The sequence below is a fragment of the Mytilus trossulus genome, chromosome 3 (genome assembly GCF_036588685.1).
Source record: "Mytilus trossulus isolate FHL-02 chromosome 3, PNRI_Mtr1.1.1.hap1, whole genome shotgun sequence".
Classification (NCBI taxonomy): Eukaryota; Metazoa; Mollusca; class Bivalvia; order Mytilida; family Mytilidae; genus Mytilus; species Mytilus trossulus.
The window spans coordinates 36328464-36342835 of NC_086375.1; the positions used below are offsets into that span (position 1 = coordinate 36328464).

The 14372-nt window shown below is 31.6% G+C and overlaps 1 protein-coding gene across 1 annotated transcript; it reads right to left on the reverse strand.

Annotated features, from left to right (window-relative positions):
* Window positions 1-61: 61 nt before the first annotated feature.
* LOC134710738 (vitellogenin-like) lies at window positions 62-4397 on the reverse strand. The gene is made up of 7 exons (XM_063571131.1): window positions 4346-4397; window positions 2697-2738; window positions 2041-2201; window positions 1406-1654; window positions 1083-1235; window positions 521-716; window positions 62-312 (listed from the first exon to the last, which is right to left on the reverse strand). The coding sequence occupies exons 1-7, from the start codon at window positions 4395-4397 to the stop codon at window positions 62-64; spliced, it is 1104 nt and encodes a 367-aa protein (XP_063427201.1).
* Window positions 4398-14372: the final 9975 nt, after the last annotated feature.

The window sequence follows — 14372 nt, forward strand, 5'->3', positions numbered from 1 at the left end:
ACTTAGTAGCAAGTGTTTCAACTGTATTTAATATTTGACAAGAATAACTGATAAATTCCACTTACTCAACTCTCTTTTGATTCGATGCACAGAACCTGGTTCCTTTCACCTTTCTGTAAATCTGTTCCAGATCATCACTTTCTAAAGCCTTCATCAGTCTAACCAGTCCAGAAAACAAAAGTGGAGTATCTGGTTTCACACTGTCAGATGTGGATACACAAATTTCATTCAGTTTACTCATGACATCCCTGATTGTACCTCTACCATCGTTAGAATGCACAAACGTCAATGGAACGCGGTGTCCAATGGAAACTGTAATACAAGAACACTGGTTCTTATATGAAACTTGGAGATATTTCTGTTGAAATACATTGTAAAAATTCTGTTTACATTTATTTTATTAAAGAAAGTTTAATTTTAATAGTTTGATAAGAGAAATATTTTTCAAAATTTCCTATTTTCAATTAGAGTCAATTATCATTAAAAAATTTCAGTGATATATCTTTCAATGTTTTCTTACTTGAGCTAGACGATGATACCCTTTCTGTTACATATTTCAATGTCTGTTTGGTCTTTGTTATAGCACCACTGGATTCCCTTGAGAATGGTCGGAGAACATGTTCTTCTTCACATACACTGCTCTGTAGTATACCAGCCTTGCTGATGTCTTGTGAACACTCATGGCTACCTTTTATCAGTGGCAGAGACTGAATTTCCTAGAAACGTATACCAAAGCCCATTGTGGTATACATAAATTTGATAGAGCTGTCTATGCATCAGTTATAAAAAGTTGCGTATTATTAATTCCTTGTATCTTTTGTAAGTTATAAAATATAAAACTCATTTAAAGTAATATCTATTTAAATACTTGTAAAAGAAAACGTCTAAAAAAACTTTTCTGGGTGAATAGGAGTCCTATTCAAAGTCAATTTCTATTCCAGTTTAAACGAAACTCATTTTCAGTGTTATTAGAAATCGTACCCAAATCGACCCTCCATACAGAAACAGATGGACAAATTAATTAAAAGATACTATAGAATAAGACGTTTTGGCAGAAAGATAAAATAATAATTAAAACTTACAGATTTAATTTTGTATGGTGTTCCCTGCATCATTGTATTGTATCCATGTCTGTCTGTACATCCAAGCAAGTCTTTGCTCTTCTTGATTGTTCTGGAGTACCATCCGTTGCTAGATACAGTATAGGCTGCTTTGCATTCCCCAGTGATGTCGGTCTGTGAAACAAATCAAAACAATATGAATAAAGTAAAAGTGTTGTGTATATACTATTTTTCTCTGTATCTATAAAGATTAATAAAGATTTGCTATAATTCACCCTTTAGCTCAAAACATAAAGGTTTTTTTTAAAGTTTCATGAGTGAAACTATGATATAATTCTGCTTACCTCTTGGACTTTTTGATCCTGTGTCAGGTCATCCATTGAGTTTTGAACTGCTGAGAGGATACCACGTTTGATGTTGAGTACCCATGTTTTCTCAGGTATGGATGTACAAAGTTCTTCAATGCGGCCATCTTGGAAGGAGAATGCCAAAGGAGATTTCTCAAGGTTAGTTCTGAACTCTCCACTTTTGTCGGCATCTATCAGTGTTTCAGGCGCTTTAGGGTCTGATTCCAATAGTCTAACATTGTCAAGCTATAAATTTGAGAAAAGAAATTTCCATATTGAACATGTTCAATTTGTCAAAACAGCACCACAGATAAATTAACATAGAAATTTAGGTATTTGGATACGAGAAAATTACGTCTCGTTAACTTAGGCAAAGTTTAAACAGATGAATTTTGATATTCGTTTTAAGTAAAACGGATCTTGTGTGTTTGCGTATCAACATATCCTTGGCTTATGAAATGTTTGACTTTATTGTTCTTAATAAAGATAAACTTATGTGGTATTTTCGTGTATTCCCTACCCTTTAAAGTTAATAAATACATGAATATCTTTGAATGTTGGTAATATAACATTGTAATTGTTGGAGCGTAAAATAAATCAATTCTCATTTGCAAAATAACTTAGTATTTTACCCGAAGATTCATTTCACATTTTGAGACGACATCGATGTAAACTTTGGCAGTCAACTGAACTCCGGCTTTTTCCTCGGATGCCCCTTGTACTGTTGTGTCGACGTCGGTTGTGTAGTCATATTCGTAGGTTTTTCCGGTCTCGTATCCAAATTTCTTTGTTTCTGCAATAAATGCATGTATGATATGATTAAAATATCTTTGCTATATCTGCATGATTCTTATATATATAATAAACAAACCTAATAATGAAAACATTATATTTATTTCTACGAGCTCTACAAATTTAACTGTTTTTTGCAGTTTTCCTTTTTTTGATTTGAATATAACAAATGCCAAACTCAAAGATAAATTCAAAAGGGGATGTACATAAAAAATAAAGGAAATAACAAAATTATGATATTTAAACCAAATGGAACGATTGAAAAGCAACTGTCCTATTTCTGACTTTGAACAGGTATTTTCCGAAGAAAAAAAAGCTCTACACATTTAACTGTTTTTTGCAGTTTTCCTTTTCTTGATTTGAATATAACAAATACCAAACTCTTATTTCTGAATTTAAACAGGGATTTTCCGAAAGAAAAAAAAGGATTTTAAAACTGAGAAAACTGTTTTTCCACTAATTTTATGCTTAATTAAAAAAAAAATTAAAAACATACCTGTACAACGTGTTGAACATGATCCTGTGTTAATAATTGGTCCTGAAATTAGAAAATTTTTAAATATCTACTTTGAAAAATTATAATAAAAAACATCTACCTGACACCAACTAAAATGTTAACAAATGATGATCATGCTAGTTATTACTCAAAGTCTCCATTTCTTCTAATTTAAAAAAATAAATAATGTATTTCACGTAAAAATTGTCAAGATTCCATCAACGAAAAAAACCAAAACGTCCGTATAATAGGTAAAAAAAATATTCATGAAATAGTATAATAAAAATATCGAACGCCGATGTAAATTCAAAAAGACGAATTCCGTAAAACGGACAAAATCAAAATTTATTAATCAATTAAACGAGTGGAACATAACTATTATACTCCTCAGTTGGTACATGCATAATCTGAAGAACATTGTTGGTAAAGGCTGGTTTTATAGCTATCTAAGCCTCCAACTGTTTTGGCAGTTGCTTATAATGACAATATTGGGTGCTCATCCCAAACAGACATATTAGAATAGTAAAGGCAAAATAAGTATAACGTTCTTCAGTGTTCATAGTTCGATTAAGCAAAAACAAATCAGGGTAACAAACTAAAACCGAGGGAAACATATAAATCGTACTTTTAGGAGGAAAACAACGGAACAGCAGAAACACGAAATTGTCACAGAAACGAACGACAATATGCAGAGAAACGGAATGTAGGTAACAACTGTCATATTCCTGACTTGATCTAGGACATTTTAAGAGAAAACGAAGGGTTTGACCTTGTAACATTGCTAGCTAACCCCCTGCCCGATTATCTGACAATGTTAAAATACTGTTTAAAATACAACACTACTAATAAGAATACTGTATTAACTAACGTAATTAAGAACAATTAGTACGGAGAAATACACAAATTAATAATATAATAGTACAATACAACATCTAACCGCAGAATAACAACGGACATCTCCATCGAATTTACGACAGCACACATGGACACCACAAAGGAAATATAAACTGCGCGTAAAAACGTTTATATTTTTGCGGGAAAATTTATATAAATAAAATAGATCACAATTTTAGGATCAACCAGCGAAAACTTTGTAATCATAGATGCCCGACATACACACACAACTAACAAAAAAATTGAAACAAACATAAAAAAAAATCTAACACAGAATATATACAAGAGAAGGCAAAAGAGGTGAAAACACATTGTTAAATCTTCTTGCATCCGAACCGTAAATAAATGACATTACATGATTATAGTATTTTAAATAGCCTAGCAAATAAATTTAATACAATTCTGTTTGGAATCCTTCATTTAAAGAAACTTCGCGCCTTCGAAAATTAAATTTAAATTCATAATACTTTAATTATTATAAAAAGCCTAGTTAATCAAAACTAAACGCATCATTCTTTGCCCAAAATTGATGATAAAGAACACGAAAGTGACACTGAAAATAATGCAAGTAATAAATCTTATTACAAGTCATTTTAGTAAATTCAATACAAATGAAAATGAAAAATATACTATTTGAAATGTACCGCTGTTTAAAAACACATTAATTTTTAGTCATTTTTATATAAAAAAAATGTATCAAATAAAAAAAAACAACTGTAAAACGAAAATTACAAAAAAAAAATATTACAACTTACCCGCCAATATCGATGCCACTAAGGCAAGCAGTAGGATAAACGTATGCCCCATTATGGAGCTGGTGGATTGTACTCGGTCGCAGTTTTCTACAGCAATGTGAGGTTTAGTCACTTATATACTACTCCAGAGTACAAAGTGACATTGAACTAATGAATGTTGATAAATAATTAATGCTGACATTTTTGGGACTTTGTAACCGTGTCAATCATATTTTATCGAGATATCTTTACGCATGTGAAATCATTTTGTGTTTTTTTTTATTTGTAAAAGTGTAGGTCGATGTACTATTGGATTTATTATTATTGATCTGTACACAGTTAATATAGATATGATGAAACATTTTACAATGGATCATTATAGTCAATATTTAAATTCAACTTTCATATATATAGATATAGGAAGATGTGGTGTGAGTGCCAATGAGACAACTCTCCATCCAAACAACAATTCAAAAATTAAACCATTATAGGTTAAAGTACGGCCTTCAACACGGAGCCTTGGCTCACACCGAACAACAAGCTATAAAGGGCCCCAAAATAACTAGTGTAAAACCATTCAAACGGGAAAACCAACGGTCTAATCTATATAAACAAAACGAGAAACGAGAAACACGTATATATTACATAAACAAACGACAACTACTGTACATCAGATTCCTGACTTAGGACAGGTGCAAACATTTGCAGCGGGATTAAACGTTTTAATGGGCCCAAACCTTCTCCCTTTTTCTGAAACAATAGCATAACATCACAACATATAAAAACATACGATTAAATATCAATTGGCAGACTTAACTCAATCAAAAAACGTATGATTACACAATGAACGAATAAATTTGATCTGCGATATCTGAATACAAATGCACAGTTAATTAAATATTAGAGACAAACATTCATGACCAAAAGGCTAACAAACAAATTCAAACACACTGAGAAATATTTAACCAATCAATGTTCACTTTAGAAAAAAAACGGTTTTTTATAATCTTGAAGTTTATACAAATGTTGTAAGAATAAGTGAAAAATTGAAGATATTACAAATAATCAAAGCTGGTATACAGCAAAGATCCATATAAATAAAAAATGACAAAAAGCATTATAAACAGTATCAACAGGTCGAATTAACAAGAAAATACGATTTGAGAGTACTCGCAGTTACTGACAGCTAGTTAAAAGCCAAAACCAATTAATAGTAAAAAATCATGCATCAGAGACTAAAATCGACTAAAACACATCACAGGGATTTAGTATTTTAACGTCATTAATAGTCAAAGAAGACATGACTTGTGCAATGCCAAAAATAAATGTATCGACAGGTAGTAGTATAGTGAAGAGCGACTTCTATAGAAATAAAAGTAAACGTGGCTGTGTCCCCTATACATCTCGCCTCAAAAGATAATGAAATTTAGTTATGTTTTAATTTGACAAACCTTTCGGATTTTGGATTCTAAATGTTCCTCAACTTCGTACTTGATTTAGCCTTTCTATTTTTATTTTTATTCGAATGTCACTGGTGAGTCTTTTGTAGACGAATCGAGCCTCTTGCGTATAAATTGGATACATTTAAAGAGAAAAAACAGTTATTTTCTTTTAACTTGGAATTTAGGAACATATGAATATTAAAGCGACAAAACTTATATAAAGCAGTTGTTGTATGGTATAATCATTCAGAATTCTCTCCCGTGTCCTTTCTGTGATTATAATTATTTAAACAGAAAAATAACAAAAATTCAAAAGATTGGAATTGAAAAAAACTGAGAGGTAAAAGAAAACTGGACTCATAGGAAACAATAACATATATAGATATTTGTTTGCTTTCTCATTTACGCATGCCATTTATTTCATTTCAAAGTTTAGATAAATAATTTCATGATATGCCTGAACTTCTTAAATGATGACTTTTCAAAAGAACTTGTTCTTAGTATTTCATAAGAGAATTTAAATTCAGTTCTCTTTCCCCATTGTATAATCAGAATCAAGTTTGCGAGAAGTCAACATTCGAAAGTACATTTTGATAACTTTATATCAGTATGACATTGTACCGAGTATAATCTTTTATCACAATAAAACAAAATACGAAATAATCTATATTTAGCTACATATCTGCAACTTAACCAAATCGAAGGTGTGGAAATGATACAGTTTGTCCTACTACAACATACCTCATTCCTCAAACCTTCATTTTATTTAGTACAGCTGCAAAAGAGTCATGGTTTATTAGTCAATTAAATAACATATCAGCTAACATTTTAGTAAATATTTTTAAAGACTTATAGAATTGAGAACAGAGAAAAACCAGGAATGTGCCAAAAAGAAAATGATCCTACCAAAGAGAGGAAATCGCCAAGACCACCGATGGGTCTATAACGTAGATAGATGCAATGATGTTTACTAGTTACGGAACATGGAAACCACACTAAAATCCAAAACATCTTAATCACCTAAATTAAAAACAAACACACACACAAGACTTACAGAGGCCAGAGGTTCTGACATGATACATGTGGTTCGTCAATATAGCCGGGTTAAACATGTTTTGTGAGATCTCAACCCCCATCTTATACCCCTAGCAAATGTTGAATATTCAGAAACAGGGCAATACGCACAGTAAAACTAAGTTTAAAGAAGTCAGAGTCGGTTGTTAAAATAGGGAACTCAAGAATCTAAGCAAAATGATAGTGATTAATATAGAGTAACCCCGAACTACTAGCAGTAGCTTACATTCGAGCTCTAGGCTTCAATCAAACAGATCGAAAGATTGTGTCTTCATCATATGAGACTAAAGCACAAACCCTCATGATAGGGAGTTAGTGACATGCCATCATAAATATTACGAAAAGAACATAACCCGTATTACGCCGACAAGTAGTTTTAGAATACAGGTATTTTTTTTGTGCGATGATACTATGGGTAAATTAATAAAAATACACTAAAGGGACATATTAGACCGTTGGTTTTCCCGGTTGAATGGTTTTACACTGGTAGTTTTGGGGCCCTTTATAGCTTGTTGTTCGGTGAGAGCCAAAGCTACGTGTTAAAGGCCGTACATTGACCTATAATGGTTTACTTTTTTTCAAATTGTTATTTGGATGGAGAGTTGTCTTATTGGCACTTACACCGCATCTTCCTTTATCTATTGTTAGGCATTATAAGCAAAATTTTGGCATGGTATAAATGAGTTGACAATAGTATCATTTAAATATAAGTGGAGATAATATCGTATGTAAGATGCCATCTGAAAGAGTCGACTGTAAGTGAATAAACAACTGCATTTTGTAATAGATTTCATTGAGTTATTCTGTATGGAAAATTGAAGATCTGCACGAGGGTTTTGATGTATAAATATGTCTATAGGTGTGTTAACTATGTTTTCTGGTACTTTAGTCTGATGGAATGGGAATTGTGCTAGATGGTCTAGTAACAAGATGATGTGTTCTCTTGTACATCATAACCAGGCTTGCACGTTATCTGAGTTGTGTTAATTATGACCAGTTATGTGTATTGATCACGTTTGATACTTATGTTAAGATACATGTTGCAGACAAACCAAGCAGATCTCCTTTGCATCATCTCTATCTTCCAGATAGATTCTGAAATATGGTTAGCTGAAACCGAGCAAGAGTATTCGAGTTTGGGACGGACAAGTGATTGGAAGGCCTGTCTCTTAATATTTTGATATGATGTTTTCAGGTTTTTTCGAAGGAAGCCGAGTGCTTTGTTGGCTTTCAAGATATTGACATCTATATGTTTGTCCTGTTTTAGGTTTGATTGTAGTGTAATGTCTTAGTAAATGGGTCATTTTCAAAAAATGTGGATATTTCAGTTGAGAAATAACAATAAAAAAAAATATTCAATTTTCAACTTTAATATATGAAATTGAATAGTTTAACAACAATACAACCTGAAATAAAAGTATGCAATCTTAAATGCTTCTACAAAAATATTTTAAAAAATAACATAGAAACAAGTATGGGACAAATGTCAACTACATAACGAATTTAGATTTGGTCCCTAATTTTTTTTAATTATATTTTACATTTTGCTTGATATATATTTCTATAAAAATCATCACACTTTTTTCAAAACAGTTAACATGGTAAAAATAACACTTTTTAGAAACATATTTTAAAGTAAATTTAATTCAGCATTGTCAACTACATAACGATTCACTGCGTTATGTAGTTGATCGTTATGTAGTTGACCTATTTGTGGTTTTTGGATGTTTTTCTTGACCCTAATATTACCAGATAAATGTTTTTTATTGAATTAGAGTCAGTATTATAGACTTTGAATGATTTATGTAAAAAAAAATATTTATGCCAAAATTTATCAATGTTTTTGCCGTTACAAAGTTAACATAGAATAAAATTACGGAGTAATTTGTACTCAACAAATCTAATCTATAATGACATGAATCCATGATGTCATCCTGTAACTTTAAGCACGTCATTAGAGGATAAAGAGTAAGTAGAGAGCACTTCCTTAGTTACAAGGGATATAATCAGTTGTTTTATGGCAACATTATTTCATTTGTGTTATGTAGTTGACATTTTTTTAAGTACGAAATAAAAGTAAAAAAAAATGCTAAAATAATCTAATAATTCTCTGCATTTGTGTATACATACCTGTAGTAATATTTATATATTTATAATAACAAAAGAAAAATAATAATTTCCGCTGAGTATTAAGACCAGCATTTAAAAAAGACTAGTTTTTCAATTTCGTACAAGCAATTTTTGGGTTTTTGGACCCTTTGAAACCCACCGGAAGCAATTTCTGTAGCTAAATTTCATTTTGAATTTGCTGGAACTTGTTACACACACCAAAAACTAAATTGTGTATCTAAAAATTGGATAAAAATATTTACACTTTTTTAGAAATATTGATTGTACAAGAAAATCCACATTTTTTGAAAAAGGCCCAAATAGCAGATGTAACAGTTTCTAAACGTTGATTTTGAGGAGAGTAATTATTTTGCAAAGGTTGTAACAGAGACAACATTACACTTTTCCGGATGAAAGGCCATCAGCCTACAGTTTAAGGCAGTCACCCTGAGATTTAATAAGCATGTATATGATACCGTCATCAGCAAAAAAATAATTGTTTGATATGAGTAAGGTAGTCTTGGAGGTTAATATAGGCCCAGAATGAGACTAGCCCTAACCGTACCGTGTGGAACCACAGAGTTGACTGGGACTGTGATTGGTGATCGTCCCTCCATAACAACTGTCTAAGTACGTTTGGAGAGAAATTCAGATATCCAGTTTATTGTGTTTCCGTTTATGCCAAAATGATTTAATTTGTATAGTGCGTGACGATGTGACTCTTTATCAAAGACTTTTGCAAATTCATTTATCATAAGATATGTTTGTGTATTTGAATTGCTTGTTGGTTGAAGTTCTTAGATGATAGAGGGAATTTGTGTTTTGCATGATCGAGAAGACTGAAAGACATGCTAGAGGTTGCTATTTGATTAAAAATGTTGCATAATATGTGACTTAAGTATGTGCTTCATCAACTTACAGCAAATACAAATTTATGAGATAGGTCTATAACTGAACGATTTATGTTTTTGCCCCTTGTTATAAGCTGGTGCGACTCTAGCATGTTTTCAGTTGTTAGGTTTGATTCCAGTTTATATGGATTTTTTTTAATTTGACATAGAATTGGTGCGATTTGTTTTTTAAATTTCTTACAGTAAGCGGACACTGATGTTATCTTGGCCGATGTCTTCATGAGGGTTGGCCTTAAGAGATTTCTGATCCTGTTTGGTGTTATATGTAAGTTACTGATTTAGGGATATGAACTGATGCCCATGTTTGGTATTGGGTCAGTTGTTATTGGGATAAATACTGATTGAAATTGTTCGTTTAAAATATTTGTTTTCTTTGTACCGTCTGTAATGGTGGTGCTGTTATTTTTTTTTATATTCCCAGTAGGCATCCCTTTGCTCTCTTTATACATGAGCTTTTAGCTTTTTGTGTTTATCAGTGTATTTGCTGTTGTTTTTTTGGGGGTTCTTTTTTGGCCTTTTCGTTCAGCTTATTTTCCTTGTTTTCGACAGAGCTGATGAGTTTAGATGTTAATTGTTCTTATACCTACTTAGTGTCTAAATAATCATAGGTGTCAGTTTTAATGTCCAACTGGGTCCATTGTACTCGTAAAGTTTTTGTGCGTTTCCCTCATTCTCTTAAATAATGGCAACAGTAGTATACCGCTGTTCAAAACTCATAAATCCATGGACAAGAAACAAAATCGGGGTAATAAACTAAAACCGAGGGAAACGCATAAGATATAAGAGGTGAACAACGACACAACACCGAAACGCAACACGCACAGAAACGGACCAAGCTTCATACAAAATACAACGAGAATAACAAATATAACATCAAAATCAAATACATGAATTTGGGATAGACAAGTACCGTGCCACGTCTTATCTTAATATCTAAAAAAATAAGAGAAAACAAAGGACACAATGTTAAAATGCAACACACATAGAAACGAACAATAATATACACCAGATGTATGCTAGCTGCTTCGGCATAGACAATATTATGGTTGCTTGAACCTATTGTTAGTAGTGTAGTGACTTTTCTGATGTATGTTGGGTTGTTAATCATGATCACATCTAGAATAAGGTCATTTCTTGTTGGTATATTGACAATTTGATGTTATTTTGTGTCATTCATAACAGTGAAGAGATCTGGTGAAGTTGTATGTCTGGTTTGCCAAGTATTGTAAATGATTTTGGACCAGTCAATATGTCCAAAGTTAAAACCATCACCCAACGATTATGGTTGTTTTGATTGACTATTGATACAATTTAGAGATTGATGGAGTTGCTCTAGAGACAAGCTTGTATCAGATGGTGGTCTGTAATAGGATGATATAAAGATGTTTTTTTTTAAGTCAGCGATATTGATTCCTGCCCAAACTCCTTCACATTCTATTTCTAGTACTTTTACCTCTGAACTTTACTATTTACCATAACATAAACAAAGATATTTACCAGCTTTAATTAATGTTCAGACGTTGATTTACAAAAAATTCAAATGTTTATAGTGTATCATTAATTTTCATTAAAACAGTAAATAAGAACTCAACCATGTCCAACTGAACCAACTACATGTATATGACAAAATCACTGTACTAAACGTTTCTCGATATGACAAGGTTACCCTTTTCGCATGACAATATCTTCGGAGAAAGTTTAAAGTTATTTACCTATATGTGTACACGTTAAGGTTTATGGGTTCTTTAGTTTCTTGCTATTTTTGCAAACTTTGGAAGACACGTGTGAGGTTTTTTTTAAATTTTTTATCAGAAGTGGAAGTTAATCGTTTTTGTTCACTTCTAGTTTAAGTAACGGTGTTTGTCATTCGTACGAAGGTTTTTTTTAACTGAAATAAGAGGATAGGAGTTAACTAGCAATTGCACCTTCAAATCAATTTGCTGTCTATTTATTTTCTTTTCTGTAACAGTGATGGCCAATTTTATTCATAATAATTGATGTTTTGTGGATTTATTTTTCTTTCTCTCTATTCTTGTAATGATGGCATTCATGTATAATGTAATTTTTTGGGTCATCAATCATAATTATATTTGTTGTATACCTGTTCAAGTATTCAAATATTTATAAATCTTTTGCATTCAAAGATTTGGTTTGTGCGTTTCTGACTAAGGTAGATCCCGATGGCACCCAAATTTTAGAGTAGTTTTTTTTTAATAGTAGAATACGCATCCGTGTGTTAACTGCAAACGTTTGATACAGGAAACAATCATTTAGGGAATGACTGTAATATTTCTCTGTCTATGAAGAAACTTTGATGCGTAGCGGGTTATTCAACAATGTGCACCAAATTTTTTTGTGTTATTTCGAATAGACAGAAAAAATATTACAGTCATTTTTTATGATTTCATTCTAAATTCCATTTTAAACCGTAAGAAACCATGAAAAAACGTCGATGACGTCACGGTCACATGACTAAGTTATGTTTATGGTTTGATATCAAAATAACGTCAGCCAACTAGAGGACGAGTTACATCCAAAATTGAATTATTGCTGAATATTGATCTTCGTTTAAGACAGTTAAGAAGCTGTCATATGATGGCCAGTGAGACAAACATCAAACTGTTCAAATGATGCATATTTTTTCAACCTAATGGCAACATTCCGCCTTCAGCTATGAGCACAAATTTAACCGTAAAGTGAGCATTAAAATGCATCGAGTTTACAAGACAAAAATGACGCAATTAAAACGTAAAAACCAACAACCCTGTTTTATACAAAATAATACACATAAGCCAATAACAACGACTGAACTATAGGCACCTGACATATACATAGAGAATCTAAAGGGGTTACATATTTTTGTGAGCGCTCATCTCTCCCATAACCAGGGACCGTTGAGTATTAGCACAGCATAATGTTATATATAGTTTTTACAGATTTTTATATCCGTCATTTTAGCGTCCCGTTCCTAGATGAAGTTAAATCAAGAAGAGTGCTTTTATTGAACGAAATTCATAAAGAGTTGGTTTCATTTTGCAATGGTGGAAGCCGTAAATGGAGAATCACCACAATTATTTAAAACAAAGATCGTCAGTATTATACAATTTTAACCAAAATTCTTTGATAATTACTTTTTTTCAGAATAATTGAAAAATATCTAAATTAATTTTTTCGTCAAATTTTCGTTCTGTAGATTTTGTGTTTTATCTATGCAAAGTTTTGTAAAATTGTTGGTCGTCTTTTTTCTTCCTCATTATATTGTCATCTTCTCTTCGTCGAACGTTGTGTATTTTTTTAAATATAGATTGACAGAGTCAGTCTCACTTTGTATATGAAGAATACTCAATGTATCTACAAGTATTGTGTGTAAGGAATGAATGAATCGTATTTTGTAAAACAAATACTACTGATTCAAACAAAACATCTGTGAAAGTGATGTTGAGGGCCGTATGGTGACCTTAATAGTTATCAAAGATAGCAGTATTATAATTCAGTACGCCAGGCGCGCATTTCGTCTACATAAGACTTAAATTATATTATCTTCGTCATGTTGTCTCTGATGGATATATGTCTCATTAGCACACTATCTGATTATCAAGATGCTTGTTTTTATTGACAAACTATTTGTTACGTTTGAAGGTTGTGTTGTTAAACAATCAGTATTTCAATGGATATCAACTATACTCTTGTATTTGTCGACTTGTTCATTTATAAGGAAGACTTTATACAAGAGCTTTTCATGAAGAACGAACAGACGCCAGTTTTACATGAATAAAGTGTTTTTTTCGGTAGGCATACCACATTAAAAAAAAAGAAAGATCAGTTTACTTTGATTCAGAATAAGATGTCCGGGTATGAAATATTTTTTTTTAGATATAACAGCTTGTCAAAAATTACATAATAACTGAAGACAACAAATTTTTTGAACCAATTCTAGTGAAGCATAAATAGTTGCCCAATTTTGGTTTTATATAACATATTATTTCTGATTTTAACAATCAGATAATAACTAAGGACAGAAAAAATCCCGTCAGAATAAAGTTATAAGGTATAGCCAAACCTCCAAACCAAATCTTTGTATTTATGAAGGAAATAAGTATGGGTTGCTACAAATTTGTGTTACTGAAATACATAACCTACCAAAAATTTGATCATAGATTGAATCCTTTTTTTAACCGTGTAAAAATTTTCTTAATGTTAAAAATTTTAATTTCACTTTTTACATATCCTTTTAGGTTTTTTTCCCGACATTATTTGACGAGTTTCTGTTTTTATAATTATTCAAGCACTCTAAAATTATTCTTGGGAATTAATGTTTACAAAACATTTCATTGGGACAATGGACACAAATGGATGTCGGGTATACGCGTAGAAGACGACACCCTAAAAGCACAAGAAAAACCAACAAGACAATTAGAAATTAATATACGATCTCAATCTACAATACATGATAATAAATGGTCTGTCAAACCTTGATCCATGTAAAATTGAAAAGAGTAAACAGATACTGTA

What these genes read in the sequence shown, in the direction of transcription:
- LOC134710738 (XM_063571131.1), bottom strand. Translation starts at nt 4,397, where the DNA reads ATGGGGCATACGTTTATCCTACTGCTTGCCTTAGTGGCATCGATATTG. An exon ending in AGTGGCATCGATATTGGCGG is followed by an intron (nt 2,739 to 4,345) that starts GTAAGTTGTAAT and finishes TTCTAATTTCAG; the next exon opens with GACCAATTATTAACACAGGA. An exon ending in AGGATCAAAAAGTCCAAGAG is followed by an intron (nt 1,236 to 1,405) that starts GTAAGCAGAATT and finishes TTTGTTTCACAG; the next exon opens with ACCGACATCACTGGGGAATG.